Source organism: Dromaius novaehollandiae, chromosome Z, assembly GCF_036370855.1.
Source record: "Dromaius novaehollandiae isolate bDroNov1 chromosome Z, bDroNov1.hap1, whole genome shotgun sequence".
NCBI classification, from domain to species: domain Eukaryota; kingdom Metazoa; phylum Chordata; class Aves; order Casuariiformes; family Dromaiidae; genus Dromaius; species Dromaius novaehollandiae.
The window spans coordinates 41,290,583-41,309,462 of record NC_088132.1 but is presented as its reverse complement, the minus strand read 5'-3'; the positions used below and the strand labels follow the sequence as shown (position 1 = coordinate 41,309,462).

Below are 18,880 nucleotides of genomic sequence, written 5' to 3'. Positions count from 1 at the left end.
CAGATCTGTCCTTTACCAAACCCCTCCTTTTTTATTTTCTTTTCTTTTTTTCCTTCTCTCCTGGACTCTGTAGCAGATAGCTTCCCTCCACCTATTTCCAAGCCCTGTTTATGAGAGAACTGGACACCCTGTATCTCATGTACCTATATATTTCTCCTTTCTGTGTTAGGTGAGAGAATGCTGCATGCTATCTGGGTCCTGGTTGCTTAACTTCTGAATACAATTCAGCTGAGTCTACATCTGTTTTCTCTACCTGCAGTAAAGATTCCACATCTGATAAGCTGGATATGGAAGGTTTATGTATGTTTTTGGAAAGTTTCGTATTGTTTTCTGTTAAAGCAGCCTTTATTCTCACTTGTTATGCCTAGATTCAGCAAGTCAGAGGTCCTTCTGTGTCTGAACCTAGTGTTTTCTATTGGTTAGGTACTTCTGAAAGCCTAGTGCCAACCAGCAGGAACTTGGCTGAAAGTTAGTACATAAGGAATAGTCCGTGTTCAGCTGATGCCTTTAATAACTGGAAAGACACTGTTTAGTCTTAAAGACCTGTTTGGACTCAGGTCATCACCTGTAGTCAAAGCAGCAAAGGAAAGTGACTTTCATCCTCACAGATTTCTTACAGTAAAAAGCTGAGTGACTGGACTCAATGTGCCCACTTCTTGACTTTCCCACCCTGTGATATAGTTGTACTATAAAAGCTGACCTTTGTCAAATCTACATCCATACAATCCAGCTGAAGTTGCTATAAATCCTTCTGGTTTAACTGAGATCTCTATGTGGCCCAGTGACTGGGAGTTGAGTAATATGTACTTGGTTCTTTGCTCTGACATAACTACTTGCATTTTAACTGAAAAATTTATTGATAGTCTTATAATAAACTTACAGAAAGATCTTTTTGATACTGAAAAACAAAATTTACTGATCAATGAAAGCACAACTAGATAAAAGAATTCTCCACTGTAGGATTTTCTTAATTGTGCCTTATATGAACAAATTAAAACAGCTATGGTTTAGTCCTTGAAGATATTTTAGAGGCTTAACATATTGGGAGGAACTAAATTTACTAAATGTAGAGAATATTGCTTTTTACCATATAGTTCTTGTGTGATAAGTCCCCAGACAGATTGGGTTACTGTGCTCATGTTTCTGTATTCTCACAATGGGTTTATATTCTTGATTTCTGTATATTACTCTCAAAAGTTTAATCAACTGTACTAAACTCTAAAACTCCTGCTGTTTTTAAAAATCTAATCTATGATAGCCTAGAAGCAAAACCAGAAAAACTGCAAACCATCTCCTGGTTTCTTAGTGATCAACCCAGTCTGTTTTTTATCTGGCTCAGATGAAAGACCATTCATCACTTTCCTTCTCTAATTCACCAAAGTACATAATTGCACGCTTAATTGGAAACTAATACAGGCATGTCCAACAAATTCTGTCAGGAGGATTTTTAGGTCATGGGATATGCTAACCTCTTTCTTTGGACTTCAACAACAGGTCACTTACTTCAATGCTGCTTCACAGAGAATAATCATTGCAAAGTATAAAGGCTACCAAGTTTTAAACTGGTAATAAGTATTTGTCTCCTTTTCAATTTTGATCTTCAATATTTAGAAGGGCAGCTAAATAAAATGGTTTCTGTTTTATTTGGATAAAGTAAATTTTAGTGCAGGACACTAAATTGACTGACATTTGATAAATGGAATGTGATTTGCCTCGGAAATCCAGAATAAATTACACAGGTGTAAGAACACAGGGTTTTCTTGTGCAGGTTTGTGGGCCACACATAATTACAAAGTAAACCTGGAAAATTACAAAACCTGCTCTGAGGTTTACTTGCTCTTTACAAAAAGAGAGAAATGGGCAAACAAATTTCATCTTATTTATTAAAAGCTGTGTTCTTCCCTTTGACAAATCCAAGTGCTCAGACTGGCCTGGAGTGTTTTAAAAGTTTAAGTTCTTTCTTTACCTACCTAATTATATCGTTTGCCTTCCAGTCTTAGGACAGATGCTCAGCTAGTGGAAACTGAAGCATCATTTGCAAAAAAGAGACCTTCATTGATTTACAGCAAAGGAGCAGTTTTTCCTCGTGTTTATTCCTTGGCAACATCAGAAATACTGCATAGTGCAACTGTTAAAACTCTTAGTGTACTCAGTAGTATAGTATTCAGATTGTTGGGGTTTTTTTTTCAGGATTGCAGCAGGAGCAATACAGAGCCTAGGTGGAAGATGCTGCCAGATTAACGAGATATAGATGTAAACCAGATACAAATTTTCAGTTGTTTTTTGTGATTTGCTATAATACAGCTGACTTTTTTCATTGAGGATTACAGTGTAGCTACCTTTAGCAGGCACAAGCACACAATCTTCTCGGAATTAGAACTTCCACTGCCCTAAATGTTGCATCTGGAAAATGTTATGTTTGGGTGTGGGGGTCCATTTTACTTTTTGTGAAAGTTAGAGAGGAGAGACTGTTGCTTGTTTATTGACAGGCTTTTTCTATTAGTACTAATTCCATAAGCCAGATTCTCTGCCTGAAAATAAATATTTTCTTTTTGGCTCACAATGCACTTAGATTTCTGTCTTCCACTTTCAGGATAAAATCTTTTATGATCATGTTGTACAACCCATCTTAAGAAAGGACAATGAAATAGGAGTTCGATCACTGTCAGCAAGTGAAGACGAGATCAAAGGATCACTTTTCTTAGCTTCTCTGTTTGACAATATCACGTATAACAAGGTGGGAAAAAATAAAATTCTTCCCTTTTCTTGTATATTCTAAGCTAATATGACGCAAAGTAGGCTTGAGCAGAACAGTGAATATGACAATACATTGTTATATTACAGTGGTTTTTGGTTTTTTATTGTTCAAAATTTGTTTCTACAGCTCACACAGGTATATCGAATGTTGCAAATCTATTTGTCTACAAAAGAAAGGATGAATAAATTTGTAACCTCCATCAAATGTGAAGTGTAGGAACAGCCAGATACATATCTCTGAAATACAGTTTGAAAAAATATTGCAGTTAATAATTCATATACTCATGTAGCATTTTTTGTGCTTCAGGGGGCTTCCATTACCTGGATGCTTTCTAATTTTCTGACTGAGAAGCTGTTTATCAGAGCACTCCATGTAAGTTTGAAAAATTAATGTCTTCATCTTGATTTATTAGCTTAAAAATAACAGTTGTACAAAATAGTTTCTGCCTTGTTGATGGTTTTTCATTCAACCTGCATGAATTCTTCTTTTTTCTTTGCAGTCTTATCTGAAAACATTTTCCTTTTCAAATGCTAACCAAGATGATCTGTGGACCCACATACAAATGGTATTCATTTTATCTCTACTATTCTTCCTCTGGTGTTTGTCATAGGCCAAATTTGGGGAATACACTGTTGATAGAAGATTGAATTGGGATTTGGCTGTCCCTAATTCAGTCTTTCCCTTGCATGCAATTTCCTTTAGGTCTTTTGGTGAAGATCTTCACAAATGTTTATTTGGCTACTTAACTGCACTTGAGATCAGTGGAACTAAGTACAAGGAGTAGAAAGATGAGGTGGAAAATCAGGGATGGGGTGGAGTTTTGTGTTCCATGGATTGCCTCAAACTGCCTGAAATTGCAGAGCCTATTTTTTTGGAGAGGAAGTTTTGCCAGAGCAAAGTGTGGGACATCAGGGTTTGATCAACAGTGCTGATATGTCACAGATTCATCAGTCTCTACACCTGTGGCAGTAGCTCAGTATTTCACCCTTTGCTGGTTTTGGCAGGAATCTGAATAAGAAAACAGTTGTTATTAATAGGTTTATTAAAAAAAAAAAAAATCCACCTCACTGTTCCCCTATAGAAGGCTTCCATTGTGCTGCAAACTATCTCAGATTAAGAGCAAGAGTGCCACAATTTCAGATATGCGACACTGGCAACTTTTAAGCCAACAGAGATGATGCCAACTCTCACTGATTGCAACTGTAGCTTAGTATCTCTTTCCATACGTTGCTACTATTGAATTTGTTCATTAGGCTGTCGCTTTAAAATCTCTATGTTCCAGCAGCTTTTGGTGAGTGAAATAAAAAAAAAAAATTGTCTGTTGTCAGCTGTACAAGGGTGCAAGTATATTAAACGAAAAAGAGAAGGGTTGGCAGTGTAGATACAAGAATGAGAAATGTCATCTCAATTCCCATAAGGGTTATGCTGTCTCTATAATAGTGTCAATAATGGCCTTTTCCCTTTGGTTTTGTGCATGAACCAAAGACCAGCAAACTCCAAAGAAGTTAATTTTTCTCTAGTATGTTAGAACAACCACTACAATGTTGCTGAAGTGATATCAGTAAGTGCCTGTTTATCATAAATATTTCTAATTCCTGTTTCTTTTGAAGGTTGTAGATGCACAGGATGAAGTTCAGTTGCCAGCATCTGTAAAAAAAATAATGGATTCCTGGACATGCCAAAATGGGTTTCCAGTTTTAACATTAAATCTATCCACTGGCACAATCAGTCAGGAACAATTTCTTAATAAAAAGAATGAAAACAGTACTGATTCTTACAAGTATGTTTAGCTTGTGTTTTTATACTATAATGTATATACCCTGTTTTTTGCATGAAAATCTTTAGTTAGGACATTATGTTTTGGTGATCTGCGTTTCCCCCGCTCCCCGGTCATAAACTGTCAAGTAAAAAAAAATCCGTTTAAGGCTTGGAGTTTGCAAGCTGTTTGTTTTGCCGAAGGGTTGCTCTTCTCTGGAGTAGTGACTCTTCCAGCCACATAATGGCTTTGTAACGACAGATGCTGGCCGTTAATAAGCTGTGGGGCAGGAGTTTTGCCTGGCATTTTCTTCACTGCTCATCCCTCAGTTGTTGAGACTGACCTAGCAGTACTGTGTTGTAGCTTTCTTCCAGCACATGTTCCCAATTTCTTCTCCTTGGCAAAGACAACGAGGTTGCATTGAAGCACTTAAATGACCCATTTTTCAAGAAGTAATGAGTACCTGACATGGAGCTCTAAAATTCCTGACTGTCAGTGAATGTTGTTGAGTGTCTGGTGCTTTTGAAAGCCACACTGCGTATTTAGGTGCCTAAAAATGGTGAGAAGAGTCATCCACTTTGGAAACTCAGGGCCAGAATTTGAAGCTTTATGAAATTTACTGGTTGTCCTGAGTGGTAGGATGCATGGGGAGAGCCCATGAGATGAGTTCTCAGCCAGGCAAGAATTAGAGAGCAGAGCATAGTCCAAAACAGCTTTTCTCTGGCTGCAATTGCTGGTAACATAAACAACCACAGGAGAGATCTGATGAGAACCACAGGGTTCCCTTTGCTTCCGGCCTTGAGGAAGTGCAGAGAATTAGTCCATTCAACCTATTTGGTTAGCTCAGATAAGGAATTCCAAGTCACAAATGTTGAGTCCTTTACTCTGCCTCCAGCAAGAGGCAGTACCATGGGAATTTAAGTAAATCCAGGACATGCATTACAGAATTTTTCATTTCCTTGAACTTGCAGGTTTCATAGCTTTCATGTGTTTCTCTGGGAGGTTTACATTTTCTCAGAAAGGAAATTAAAGTTGCCAAAACTAAGATTGTAAGGCCTGGAGCCTTTTTTTAATGGATACACTTCTGAAAAGGAGCTTTACTGCCTCCAGAAATAGGATGAAGTGTAATAAGTAAGGAGAAAAAGATTACTGCCTGGAGAAGGAAAGCAGACCAGAGAAACAGTGGTATTCAAAGATCTAATGTATAACAATAGTCTGAATATGAGTGCCTATTGAAATCCATGCCAGAACTTTCCCTGTCTCCAATGAACCTAAGGCCTGGTCCAGCATAAGTATCACCTTCTGATAAGGTTTTGTGTGTCAGAGAAGGAGGATAGATGGAGATTTTTATAAGAACTCATTGCAATCTAGTTTAGCATCAGCTGAAAGCTTGTTTTTAAGCATAAGTATGAATTATCTCTCTTTTTTTTTCCTTCCCCCTCTCTCTAAGTAACACATGGATTGTTCCCATTTCTTGGATGAGAAATGGATCATCACAACCCTTACTGTGGCTCGATAAAAGCAGCAGTAAGTAATGAATTAGTTCATACATCTGAAAAAACAACCTGATAACAACATGCCTAAACACTTCTATAAATGGAAGATATAATTTGAATTGAATGAGAGGTAAAACCTTAGTATGGCAAAGTCTATACTTACCTATTGTGTTAACTTTTGTGTTACGATATTTCGATTTTCGATCGAAATTTCGATCGAAGATTTTCGAATAAGTTATTGTATTGTTTTTCTCTAAGTTGCAATCAAGCTTTAGAGTATGTTTTTAATAATACTGCAGAATGCACATTCTGAGTAGAGACTTCCACAGCAATTTTGATTTGTCATTTTGCACCCAAATCTAAATTGGTCCTCACATTTCTGTATTATTCTTACTTCAGCAGGTCCCATTGACATTAGTGAGAGTTCTTGAATGTATAAAGGGCCTCAGGTTTTGGCTGTGATGCATCAGAAAATGATCAAGTTCAAGTAATAGATATGAAGACTGAAAAAGATTGAAAACAGCTGTATGAAGTGACCCAACATTGTCACATGGATATCTGTAAAAACAGAAAATGCATATTTTCAACACCGTGTAATTTGATTTGGTTATGCGGTCTTCTCAGAAGAGTAGAATTTTAAAAAGTTTTAAAGGCTTATAATAAAAAAGTGAGTTTATGGGCATATCCAGTCAAATAAAACAATTCATTTCTTTCTCATCTCAGTGCTTTCCAATAAACAACTATATTTTTTGAGAGAGAAAAATCTAATCATTAGAACCGGGTAATTGTTTTTCTTTGGCAAGTCAGTCCTGAATTCCATCAAACTCTGAATCAGTTATAAGTAGATGCAGAGACTAATGTGTTTATGGAGTGCTTAAGAGCAAAACTACAATATGTTGTGTGTGTATTCCAGCTCTCTGCCCTCTGTTCGCAATGATTAGAAGTTACTTTGCCTATTCTTGAGGCAAGAAGATGAGTGGAGAGGTTATTTCACAGTATATAGACACATAAATAAGCAATCAGTGGGTGTTTATTCCTCTGAGTGCTTTAGATTTAAAATAAAGTAAACCACTGATAGATAAGGTAAAAAATTAGAAAACATGGAGGAAAGAAGTGTTAAGCAGTGCTTGCTTGGAAGGAGCTAGTGTTATGTGTTAAGCTTTTATTAATGATAATAATTCCATTTCTTCAGCCATCATGTGCTTTGAGCTAGAGGAGAACATATGAAAAAAAAAAAAAACATTGTGTTGCATCTGTCTGAAGCAACTATCATAAAGTAGAAATTCAGTCATTAAAACACATTCCACTTGCATTTGAAAAACATGTTAAACCTATCAAAGATGCTAGACTTCAGTCAGGGAACTTGCATTCACGTTTAAAGATCTTTTTTTTTAAAAAAAAGTTTTTTTACCTACTTTTTGATAAACCAAATGGTTTCCTAAAAGGCTAGAAATGTTGAGGGTATTTTTAGATTGAATTACCATTTGTTCCTGTAAAATTGAAATGTCTTCTGGATGATAACTTTTATTAACGTTGTCATTCATAGGTGTTCATGAGAGTGGTTGTGGTAAATGAAAATGAGGGATTTGATAAGAAGCAGAGCTTTGTTGAATAGTTGCTGCAGTAGCATAACAATGCATAAAGAGAAAAGATCTTAGAAGTAATTTTAGGGTATGTATATTTTTGTTGCAAAGAGCTCTGCAAAAGCTAATTTATCTTGCTTCTGAACAGGATAAATTAAACTCAAAGCTAGGATGCTACTAGTAGCCAAACCAGTCTATTTAAAGCTGCACTGTGCCATGTTAAAGGCCTGTCCTATTGGTTTAAGGCTTGCCAGGCATATCTAAGTACTTAGCTTCTGCCCATATATTTGTGTTGGTCACTGGCAGGAAGAGACTTGGTCCCTGAGTGATATATGTCTTTGCAGCTAAAGCAAAGCATGAGGAATACTGTGCTGTTATGGTAGAGCATGTTTCACTCAGCATGAGGGATGGAGATGGGGAATAATTTGCATCTCTTGGAGCATATTTTTGCTATTTTAGCTGCATCTGCAGGTGCTTTTGATGATTAGCAGGGCATTGTACCCATCTGCCATTACATGGAAAGTACTGCTAGTGCTGTAGTCTAGCCACCCACAGCCGCCTTAAACTGTTAAGCTCGTATCTGTCATGTACCACTTTTCTCTCTTGTTTTATTTGATTTGTGAAAATGACTAAGGCTGAGTCCTGTAGTATCTGCTTAGTCAGAATACTTAAGTCCCAGTCTCCTATTTGGTGGAGCAGCAGTGTCTAGACAATGCACACTATGCATATCAAAACTGTTTTTTTGGTCTTCGAGTTTGATTTCTTCTTAAATCAGGCTGATAAAACCCAGTTAAAGCAGCATTCCAATCCTCTCGTGATGAGGCAGCTTAGAGCCTTCAAAGCTGCATCGGCTCCTTGAGTTGTACATTTGGCTAGCGGGAGCAGGTAATCAGCCACATAGTCTGGGTCATAACTAGGTGAAATGGGACTGCAGAAGGAGACCTTTAGTGAGTGATATGACTCACGAGGGCTACAGGACTAATTTACAGCTAAATGTTTTGATAGATTGTCTCTGTTGCATGAGCTTAGCTATTCTGCTTCCCTAGATCTCCACTAGATTTATATGGCTACTGTTAGGAGGTCAGCTCTTGTGTGAGGTAGAGTTGTGTTTTGGAGTAACACTGGAAGCAGCAAGCATGCAGGGGTATTGTTCCTTACCCAGTTGTTTTCTTCCCAGATAACCTTTCTGAACTTTCACAGCTGCCAGCTAGCCAGCTCTTTGGAGTAGGAGCAAGTTGGTTCTTCGGCCTTATCTTTGCCATCTTCAGGGTGGCCTGGGGGAATCGGTTGCTTGTTGAAGTTCTTCCACTGTGCAGAACTTGGAGCTCAAATGTGTCTGGCTTTTGGGGTATTCTCTTTGTGTCCAGCCACCAAGTTGTGTCTTAGATCTCAGAGGAGCACTGAACCCAATGCTTATAAATGCAGGAGAGTGTATCATTTTATTTTCTGTGCATTGATAAATTTTAATGTCACTTTACAGAAATGTTTCCCGAAATGCAAGTATCGGAATCGGAATATGACTGGATCCTGCTAAATGTAAATTTATCTGGATACTATAGAGTTAATTATGATCAATTAAACTTAAAAAGATTAGCACGCTTGCTTGAAAATGATCCAAAGGTAAGATCATGATTGTTTTTTTCAAGCTTATAAGCAAACTTCTTTCCATGTATTTCTTCTTGCAATTTTTACCAGTAATCGCTTTGATTTAGAAAAAAAAGGGGGAAAAAGAAAAAGGAACAATGGGAAGCTTATATATGGCATATAAACAAATAACCCACAAGTGCACCACTCACGTCACTAGCAGCATTCCACAATGGAGTAGGAACAGGCCCGAGTAGTTTCACATAAACAGTAGGCTGAAAAATAATTTACATTAGATCACATCCTGTCTTCAAAGTTGTCTTAAAAACTTGTGGTTCTTCTAATCTCTTAAATTTGGTTTAAAGAGTTATCAGTATGGATATGTGACTAAGCTTTATCTGCAGTTAGAATTAAGCAAAAAAGTTCTGATTTGATGGAATTGAAATATCTTGCTGATTCAATGGGCTGTTCATGCAACCTCTAATTTACCATAGCTTGGACTAAAGATGAGAGATACGGAACAGCCTATGTATATGACTTCATATGGGGTTGCATAGTATTTAATGTTGCCTAAACCTCAAGTGTAGCTTAGGTGATAATGTCAGTTTATTGGGTTTGATACCAAAGATTAGAAGATTTAAACTTTTGAAGTCTGAGGCACATGTAGTAATAGATCAAGGGAGTCAAGATTACTTTTCTGGAAGGTTTGAACACTATGCCAGTCAGAGCACATAACTGATTAAAGCCTTTCTGCAGCACATTGGCTTCCTTTCTTCTAAGCTTTTCTTTCACACCAAATCTAAGTCAGCACGAACTTAGGCATGTGCAGTCTTGGGGCAGTGCTCGGACACTGGTCAGCAGGAGGGTTCACCAGAGCTGTGGCGAAGCCGTACTGCACAGAGACCAGTGGTCCTTGTGAGAGCACAGGCTCTCAGTAGAGGTTCAGCTAAAGTTCTTCCTCAGTTATTTAATTCATGATAGTGTTGGATTCTGCTTTGGGCTAATTTTAACAATGTACTCTGCGCTGAAGCCTCGAAAAGAAAAAAAGCCTGTACCAAAATGTTACAACCAGGATTTTTGTTAGGTACTGTAGAGTTTCCTTATTTTAATGTTCATTCCAGCATGCAAGCAAGAGGGGTTTTGAAGTGTAGCATTTAGTGTTATATAGTTGTATGTTTATATATATGTGCCCATAAAAGCACAGCAACAACTTCAATTTAAGATGCAGGATCCTATTTTATCATGTTTTGTAGAAGATTTTGGCTTAGAAAAGATGTTAGGATCTTTGTCTTATATTTTTGAAACATAATAAAGCTTTATTTTAATAATGTGTTTAGATCTATTAACACCAAATGAATGCTTTTTGCAGGCTATTCCCGCTGTTAGCAGGCTCCAGCTGATAAGTGATGTTTTTGCGTTGACACAGTAAGTATGTTTTGGATATGTCATAAAAAATTATTAAAATTGCATTCAACATTCCTATTTCTGCTTCTTTCACTCCTACCCATACATGCCTCATAAAAACAACAGATGTTACCTCAGAATGGTGGGGCAGTAAATATTTAATCCATTCTTCTGTCAGTGCTGAGTGGTTTCTTTCAAAACTTGCTCTAACTTTTGTCCATCTCTTAGAAAATATTTTAGATAATGGCATTGTCATGAGTTTTCCAGGGATCATCCTGTATTTGTTGTGACAAAAAAAAATTCTCAATGATGATAATGAATTTTTCTTTTCTTAATTTCTTTGGGGGCATCTCAGCTGTCATGCATCATTCTTAATGCATCCTTCATTTCCCTTGCTAATGGATCACTGTCATTCATCTCTTGGCAGAAAAATGTCACAGAACACTTGTACTGCAGATGTTTTAGGTCTGCAGAAAATCAATGCATTAAGATAAGCCAATTTTATGTTAATTTTCTGAAATCTGAGCAGCTCTTAGAGGAGGCTGATGTTTAGAGGCTACAGAAATGTAGTGCTGGAGAGCTGAGCAGTGCTGAAGGGAGCCAAAGACCCCCAAAGTTTGCCTGTGCCTCTAAAATGTACCAGAGATCCTAAAAGCATCAGGGACCAGTCATGTGGGAGCTCCAGGAGGAGGTGGCTGAAGCATACTGCCTCCCTTCAAAGCCTAGGCAGGGAGCTCTGAGCAGGGAGTCAAAGGTTCCCTTTCATGCAGACATCCCTTCTCATAAGAGAGCTCAGGCCTAGCATATAGTAAGGAGTGTAACTCTAATGTAACAGTGCTCTGACGTTAGTATACCAGAAGTGTTTCTGTTCTGGGAGAATGGGGCTTGATTGGCATTTTTTGGGGAAGGAATGAATTCCATGTAACTACCATACTGAAGCACAGAAATGCCATGCTGAAATTCTTAATTCTAAGAATAGTGTGCATGTGAAACATAATTGTAAAAACGTACAATTTAATTATTTCATAAAGTAACCTGTAATGAAAATCTGTTGTTCATCAATAAAGACAGATGTGTATTGTAACTCAAAATAGTGCTTTGTTCCTTCATTTTGTCCTAGTGAGGCTGAAGCATGCTGTAAATGTGCTTGGATATCATCCTAAAAACACAACCAGAATACAGTCTGCTTCCTGCTGTGCTTCCTGCCAGGAGTGTCCCATTGCTTTGCTTAAGCACTTTTTGCTTTGTAATAAATGTCTGGAGAGCTCAACTCTTAAATGGGGCACCATTGTTTTATATTTATTATAATTTTCCAACATCCTTGCCAGATTATTCTCCACCCAGTATCCTGGCGTTTTATGGTCAGTTCTGTAAACAAACAGATAGTCATAGTATGTATTAATATGAATAAGTATGCTCAAATATGAGGGTTTTTTTTCCTTCAAATAGGTTTGGATATACTCAGATTGAATCAGCGCTTGAACTAACAAAGTATCTTGCCAGAGAAGATGAAATCTCTATATGGAATATGGTATTATTAAATCTAGTACCAGATAATTTGGAAAGCACTCTGAAAAACTATGAAGTATATCCACTTTTAAAGGTATCGCCCTTTTTGTTAACTGGCGAAGATTCTAGACCATTTAAATAAAAGACCAAAACAAATGCTTTATAAGGTTCTCAGGAGTGTAATGATGAGTATGATGGGTCATAATTCTTAGAGTTCCCTTTGGATGATTTTGCCAGTTTTTTTATAGTATTTATTTGTATGGATTAATCAGTGATAATTGTCATTAAATCCTAAGCTGCTGCTTAGTGTAAAGCAGAAATATATTCACATTCTTAATATTAAATTTGGTCTTAGGTTTTGGTAAAACTGAAGATCTGGAAAATACAGCTATCAGTAGTAAATAATCAGTAGTAAGTAATGGGAGTAACACTGATATAAATAAAGGGGATATAGTACATACGTGATCTGTGTTATGTACTGCCTTCCAATTCATCTTCATGGTGAGAAAGAAAGAATTGGGTTTAATCTGTCATGCTTTAATGGTCTGGATACTAAATGAGGTGATTTTCTCCCATTTTTGGGCTACTTCAGATAACATTTCCTTATATACTTCCTTGACACCTATTTGACTTCCACTTTTATTTAAAGTGCAATCTCATGATAGTCATTCTGTAAGTTAAAACAGTAAAGATATGTTTTAAACATGTGAAAAGAACTAAGTGTTTTTCTATTTGATGACAAGGACTTTTCTGTTGTGTTTTTTGAGAATGACCATATGTTTTCTTCCATAACAAGTTCCAAAGATTTTTTTTGTCTATCAAAGTGAGGTGGAACGGGAGCTTCTCAGTTTGAATGGTTGGTTTTTTGTTTTTTGGTTTTTTTAAACACACAACTTAAATGTTTTATTTTAATGTGGTATGTTACCAAGAAATTTATAGTGGTAAATTTTTAGGATAATCTGAATAAGTAAAGAAAAACAGAGTAAAATAAAAATGTGGATCTAAATGACAGTAACTTTTTTTTCCCCTTCTTTTAAAAGAAATACCTTTTAAAGAGAATGTTGCCAATATACCATTATTACGCAGGTTTAATTCGTCAGAATGTTGATGCTTTGGAAGATGACTATTTTGCTCAGTAAGTACTTTGGTTTTTTTCTCAAAGCTTGATCTGGCATGATTTGATCCAATATGCTGTAATGTGCCTTTAAGTACAAGATCAAGGAAAAATATTTGAATTTATTTGAATCTAACTGAATTGTTATTTTTACTGTCCTATAAATTGTGTGTTACTTATGATGGTGCTTCCAATGAAATTTTAGTAGCTGGATTGTTTGGGGTATTTTTTGTGAACTTAATGAGCATGGAAGATGGTAATTTTTGTTTATTGTGAACAGTTGCGACAGGTTGCTGCTAGTGAGAGGAAAACCCACAGCAGTGAACTTCAGACGTGATTTACAGATCGATCACTAGAGCTTGAAAATAGTTTATTTTGCATGGCTACCCAGCATTAGATGCTTGAATGTCAGAATGATGAGGCTAGAGCAAGAGTAGTATAAAACACACAAAGCCTATTAAAAATTAGTCTGTTGGTAGCCTCACTAATCTCCATGAATATCAATGTCATGAACCTGTTGTTGGTAGTTTAATTTGATTTTTTTTTTATTTTTATTAAACTTTACTGTTTCTAGTAGAGGTTCTCCTGGGTAAACAGCATCATGTGCTAAAACCATGCTGACTAAGCATTTTCCCAAGTACTCCAAACGTAGAATACATATCTTTTATTCTTGCTATTTTGGCTTCCCTTCAAGAGTATATTTGGAAAAGCTTTTTGCAACAGCATGTTGGCTGGGTCTCCAGGACTGTTTGGATCTGTCATCTGAACTGTATGCAAAGTGGATGGACAGCCCGGAGTACAAGTAAGAATGATAATGTGCTCTTAGAAGTGTGCATGTGGTAAGTGAGGTGGAAAGTTAGTGGGCCCTTACATAGGGTATGCAGAATGGGACGCCTCCTGTACACTGCTCTTCTTTCTCCACAAAATGACAGAATTTAAGCTTAAAAAAACCCCAAAAGACTAAAAATCCCCGAAGCCCCTCCTTTTCCCCAGATTCCAATTTTATATAGAGTTCATATTTATTGCTTTTCATGCAGACTTTATAGTCTGGAGGATGCATAGTGTTGCCAGGAAGATCAAATTCTGTTTAGCTGCAGAATGGCTGAAGCTCAGATCAGGTGTAATATCCCATATTGCCCTATCCCTTTCTAGAGTAAGGCCCCCAGCTCTGGGGGCATCATGTGTACCCACATAACTTTTAAGCTTCTGTAGGAAGTACCGACTGAAACAGTGTTTGTGTGATATGGGCATCTGCTCATGGTAAATCCATCAAATCATTTTGCATGGACTATATTTGCAAGGACAGATGCTGGGAACAGCTGTCAGATCTCATGGTGATATCGGAGCCCAGTGGTTAGGTCTGTGAGAATAGAGGTCTGGGCTCTGATCCCTCCTACCACAATCAGATTTTCTGTATTAGAGTATTGCGTTGTTGGAAAAATTGTGCAATGTATTGAAATTCTTACTCTCTTTTCTCCTTTCTTTTGACATTTTTCTATGCAATTATCCTATAGTATTGGCACTGGTGAGTGAATGTTTAAAATTTGTCATTACTTTTGTTTTATTTGTTACAGTTGTGTAACTTTTATAAATGTTTTTGTTGATGTATGTAGTTGGCTAAGTGAACTGAACTCATATTTGTACTTTTATTTTAAAATAGCTGTAGTGATCATTCTTCTTAAAAAAACAAACTGTGCTTTAAAGGTAAACTGAAAAGCTTGAATATGCTAAACACACTCTGGTGTGTCCCACAGACAATATTCTTGTTATCACACGCTAAAAGCAACAATGCTATGCTAAAATCTGAGATCATTTTCAGAATAGCCACACATTTTCCCCTATTAATAATATTTGAAGTGTTTTTTTCCTTTTGGGATTTTACATACCTTATCTGAGTTCAAGAGTTGAAAAGTGTGTGAAATATTAATTGTGATGTGGAAAAAAGATCAGGTTTCAAGGAGAAGAAATCATGGGAGGTAGGAAAGTTCTTAGGTTTCAAATAATGGATCAGCGTTCTCATTCAGTAAAAGAGGAGGCTTTTCATATACTGGATAGAAAGGGACAAGAGCACAATAACCTTTTGACTCGCCTTTCACAGAAAGATACCTTTAGATGCTCTATGTTCTCTGTTCTGAGACCAAAATTGATAATGGTCCATTATAGTTGTTCTGCCACAGGCTAGCAGCATGTATGTTATGATACCCAGCAGGATTCTTGTATCTGTTGAGGGAATAATGGTTTTCCCTTTCAGATAAGGTGATCAGCCTTCAGCTGAATCTTTCCAAACATTGACCTCACAGAGCTTAACCAATTGGACTTGATATTGTGCATTTTTATCTGTTCTGTGGAAAGAATAAGCTGAGAGCCATGATTCCCAGCCAGTCTTTCAATATTACCCCTTTTTTGCTCAGGGGAGTGAAGTAGACCTCTCTAAATTAGTTTATTCCCTGTGGTTCTGTGTTGTTGGCTTATCTCCTTAGAAAGAAGAAAATGAGCTTAGAGGAAAGGATAGTGTTGCTGTATATTTTAGTTAGTTACTAAAGGTAACTATACTACTGTTAGTCTTTAAACTTAAGTCATCACACCATTTCTTTATTGACTCCAGGAAAATGACATAACGTAACCCACCACTCTTCCTAGCAGTTTGTCACGTTACACAAGATCCACAAGCATGGGAATCCTGGCAGACCAATAATCTTCAGCCACAGGACCATCCTTGGAAAAAATATCAAGATCAGTAAGCCCCACCCCTAATCCAACATTAAAAACAAAAACCCAAGCTCCAGTTTTCCCCTGGGTCACAACAGAGGTCCTCCTCTGTGAACTGTACATCACAAAGCACTTCCAGGCCACTGTAGATGCCACCAACCAGGACACCAGTGTCCCATACAGTGCTGCCCTTGCAGCCTGCCTTCCATACTCATTCAGAGCTGCAACGAAAACGTTCACTGAGCTTATCCATTTCATCTTCACCCATAACAACTTTACATTCAATAACGAACATTTTCTTGAGACTATTGGGACGACTATGGGTAGGAAAATAGCAGTATTTTAGTTGAGGCAGTTTTTTAGGGAGCATATGGAGAAGGAGATTTTAGCTAACTACCATTAACCTAACATTGAACTGAAAACATACAGATGATTTCTCTTATCATTCGGGTGGGAAATCTCAGTCCCTCCTTTGCTTTCCCCCCAAAATTCAGTAATGTTCATGCCAACATCGTACTGAATCCTATGCAAACATCACTTCCAAAGGCACCATGGTCATCATAAAATCCACAGTGCAACACTCATGTAATTGATGTCCTAGACTGTGCTGTGAAAGAGTGGTTTTGAATGCTGTAGGTATATGAGCTGGTTTAACTCAGCTGTTTTTTTAAAAAAGATTTTTGGTTTGCCTTTAAACCCCATGTTTTGTTAATGTTTAAGTCATAAAGCAATCAAATTTCATAGTTTTATTTAGATTGCTGTTTTATGTGTATTTCTTTTTGTACATATTTTAATTGTAAATAAACGTATTTTTCAGTTAGCGTTAACTGCTTATTTTCACTTTATAACAATAGAGTACCTTTTAATCATATTTTGCTTTGCAGTATTCCTTCTTTAATTGAAAGAACAATCTGTTGCTATGGTGTTGCAATGGGAAGTGATAAAGAATGGAATTTTGCATGGGAAATGTATAACAAAACCAACTCCACAGAGGAAGACATCCTGCTCTATGCCTTGAGCTGTGCCAGAGAATCATGGTTACTTTACAGGTGACCTGGATCAAATTATATTTTTGTGTGTATAAAAGTAAGTCATAAAAACACGAATACTGTACTAAGCTGGACAGAGGTGTGCCTGCTGCAGAACCGTATGTCCAGTAGACCCAGTGGCAGATTCGTAAGGATTTTCTTACAGAAAAAGTATGATAAACAGGCCAAAAACAAATGAGTCTTCTGCTGTTGTAACATCCCAGACATTGGTAATCATGGATTTCTTGGGCTGGTAAATAGTTCTACTGTATTATGTCTAACACTAACAATAGACCTGTCTTCTGTCAATGTGTTTAATTCCCTTTTTGAACTTGGATTTCAGGTTTTATAGCAGGCCATGGCAGTGTTCCATAGTATGTATAACTGCATGCTGTATGAAAACCTACTTGTTTTTTGCTTTTAACCTTGATCCCGTTGGCTGCCCTTGCTCTCTGTACTGTGAGAAATGGTAATCATAATTTGCCTTGACATTTTTCCCTACCATTTATGGTTTATGTCACTTTCCCATCTACTTTCTCCCCTGATTACTTTCCTTCCAAGCTAAGGTGTCATCGTCTATTTAGCCTTTGCATGGAAGCCAAATGGCCTGTTCCTAGGTTAAGGACAAAATTAAAATGGGCTTAGTAGCAAGCTGTTCACCATTTGAAGTGCAGTCTCACACTGCAGAGTTGTTTTCTAAATATTGCAGTGTGGAATACCATAGTTATTATCTTTCACTGGCTTCCATATGAAACCTCTTCACTTTATAAGTAAAAAGATATTGAAGCTGAATTCTGTAATCTGTCATATCTGTGTTACCCTAAAGAATAGCTCACAGGACAGAAATTTGCCAGTGACCGCCTACAGAACCATCCCCCTCCCATTGATGTAAGCTCCATGGAGCTAAAGCTCTGAAAGTAGCAGAGGTGTTTCTCCTGCCAGCCCCCTGCTCTTGTGATGGTGGTCATGTGAAGGCAGAACAGATGTGCTTGAGAAGAAGGCAAGGTGGAGTGGGAGGATGTGTCCAAGTAGAGCTGTGCTGATTTTCCACCTAACCTATGGTCATTTAGTGACATTCTGTCTCTAAACACAGACTAGCAGTGGTCCCTGACCAGCTGTGAGTAATGCTGAAACCAAGATGATGACACCAGTTCAGGGAGTTGTGGTGACATCCATCCTCCCTGTGCCTTAGTAGTTAACAAGCGAATCTGTTTTTCTAAATGCCATCTTGAAAGTCTCTTTGGATGAGAAGTGTTAAGCTGGGCTTTTCCTGACCCTCAGTATAGTTTTGTTAGTTCGGTTAAGCATGTTGGTGGCATGCAAATGGGAGAAATTCCTGCTTACCTACTCTACCCATAAAAGCAGCTGCCTGCACAAACCTGAAACTCTAGCTAGTTAGATAACTCTAACTGTGCTATTTCAAAATAGGAGACATACAAAGTTATGTATTTAGGCAACAAAGAGGAGGGTTGTATAGTTACTTTTTCAGGATATTCAGGCTCCCACTGCTGTTGACATCAGTGGCAGATAATTACTTAAATGCTTTTGAAATCATGACTTAGCTTCCATGGAAGTGTATTAGACCCCTGGTCACTGCAGTAGGTCTCCTCTGTGTAACAGAGTGCCTCACTGCTGCTCACTCTGTAGGCTCCATCCGAGTCCAAGCAGAGTGAGTCCCCAGAAACTCAGGAACAGCTTGCCCTTCCACAGAGTTGTCTGGTGGAAGTGAGAGATTGTCCTTAGTTCTTCTTTAACACAGGGCTAAGAAAAGCAAATATATCCACCTGATGTGCTGTGTCCTCATTTCACTAAGAAATGGAGAGCCAGAACAGGGAATTTCAGCAACATAAGCAGGAAACACAAGCTGAATAGACAGCTCAGAGTGACACCAACTTCAGTATAACATTCTTGATTCTAGTAATTGTTGAGATAGAAGTTT

The 18,880-nt window shown here is 37.5% G+C and overlaps 1 protein-coding gene across 2 annotated transcripts in view; it reads left to right on the top strand.

The window, feature by feature from the left end:
• The window catches only part of LVRN (laeverin), a 46,738-nt gene that overhangs the window by 18,249 nt on the left and 9,609 nt on the right, over positions 1-18,880 (top strand). For both annotated transcript variants that reach the window (XM_064502862.1, XM_064502861.1), the window contains exons 7-17: positions 2,594-2,737; positions 3,065-3,130; positions 3,258-3,323; positions 4,369-4,538; positions 5,965-6,041; positions 9,074-9,213; positions 10,547-10,602; positions 12,031-12,184; positions 13,131-13,225; positions 13,899-14,006; positions 16,798-16,962. In XM_064502862.1, the coding sequence (XP_064358932.1) occupies positions 2,594-2,737; positions 3,065-3,130; positions 3,258-3,323; positions 4,369-4,538; positions 5,965-6,041; positions 9,074-9,213; positions 10,547-10,602; positions 12,031-12,184; positions 13,131-13,225; positions 13,899-14,006; positions 16,798-16,962 (1,241 nt within the window). The remainder of the gene's footprint in view (positions 1-2,593; positions 2,738-3,064; positions 3,131-3,257; positions 3,324-4,368; positions 4,539-5,964; positions 6,042-9,073; positions 9,214-10,546; positions 10,603-12,030; positions 12,185-13,130; positions 13,226-13,898; positions 14,007-16,797; positions 16,963-18,880) is intronic.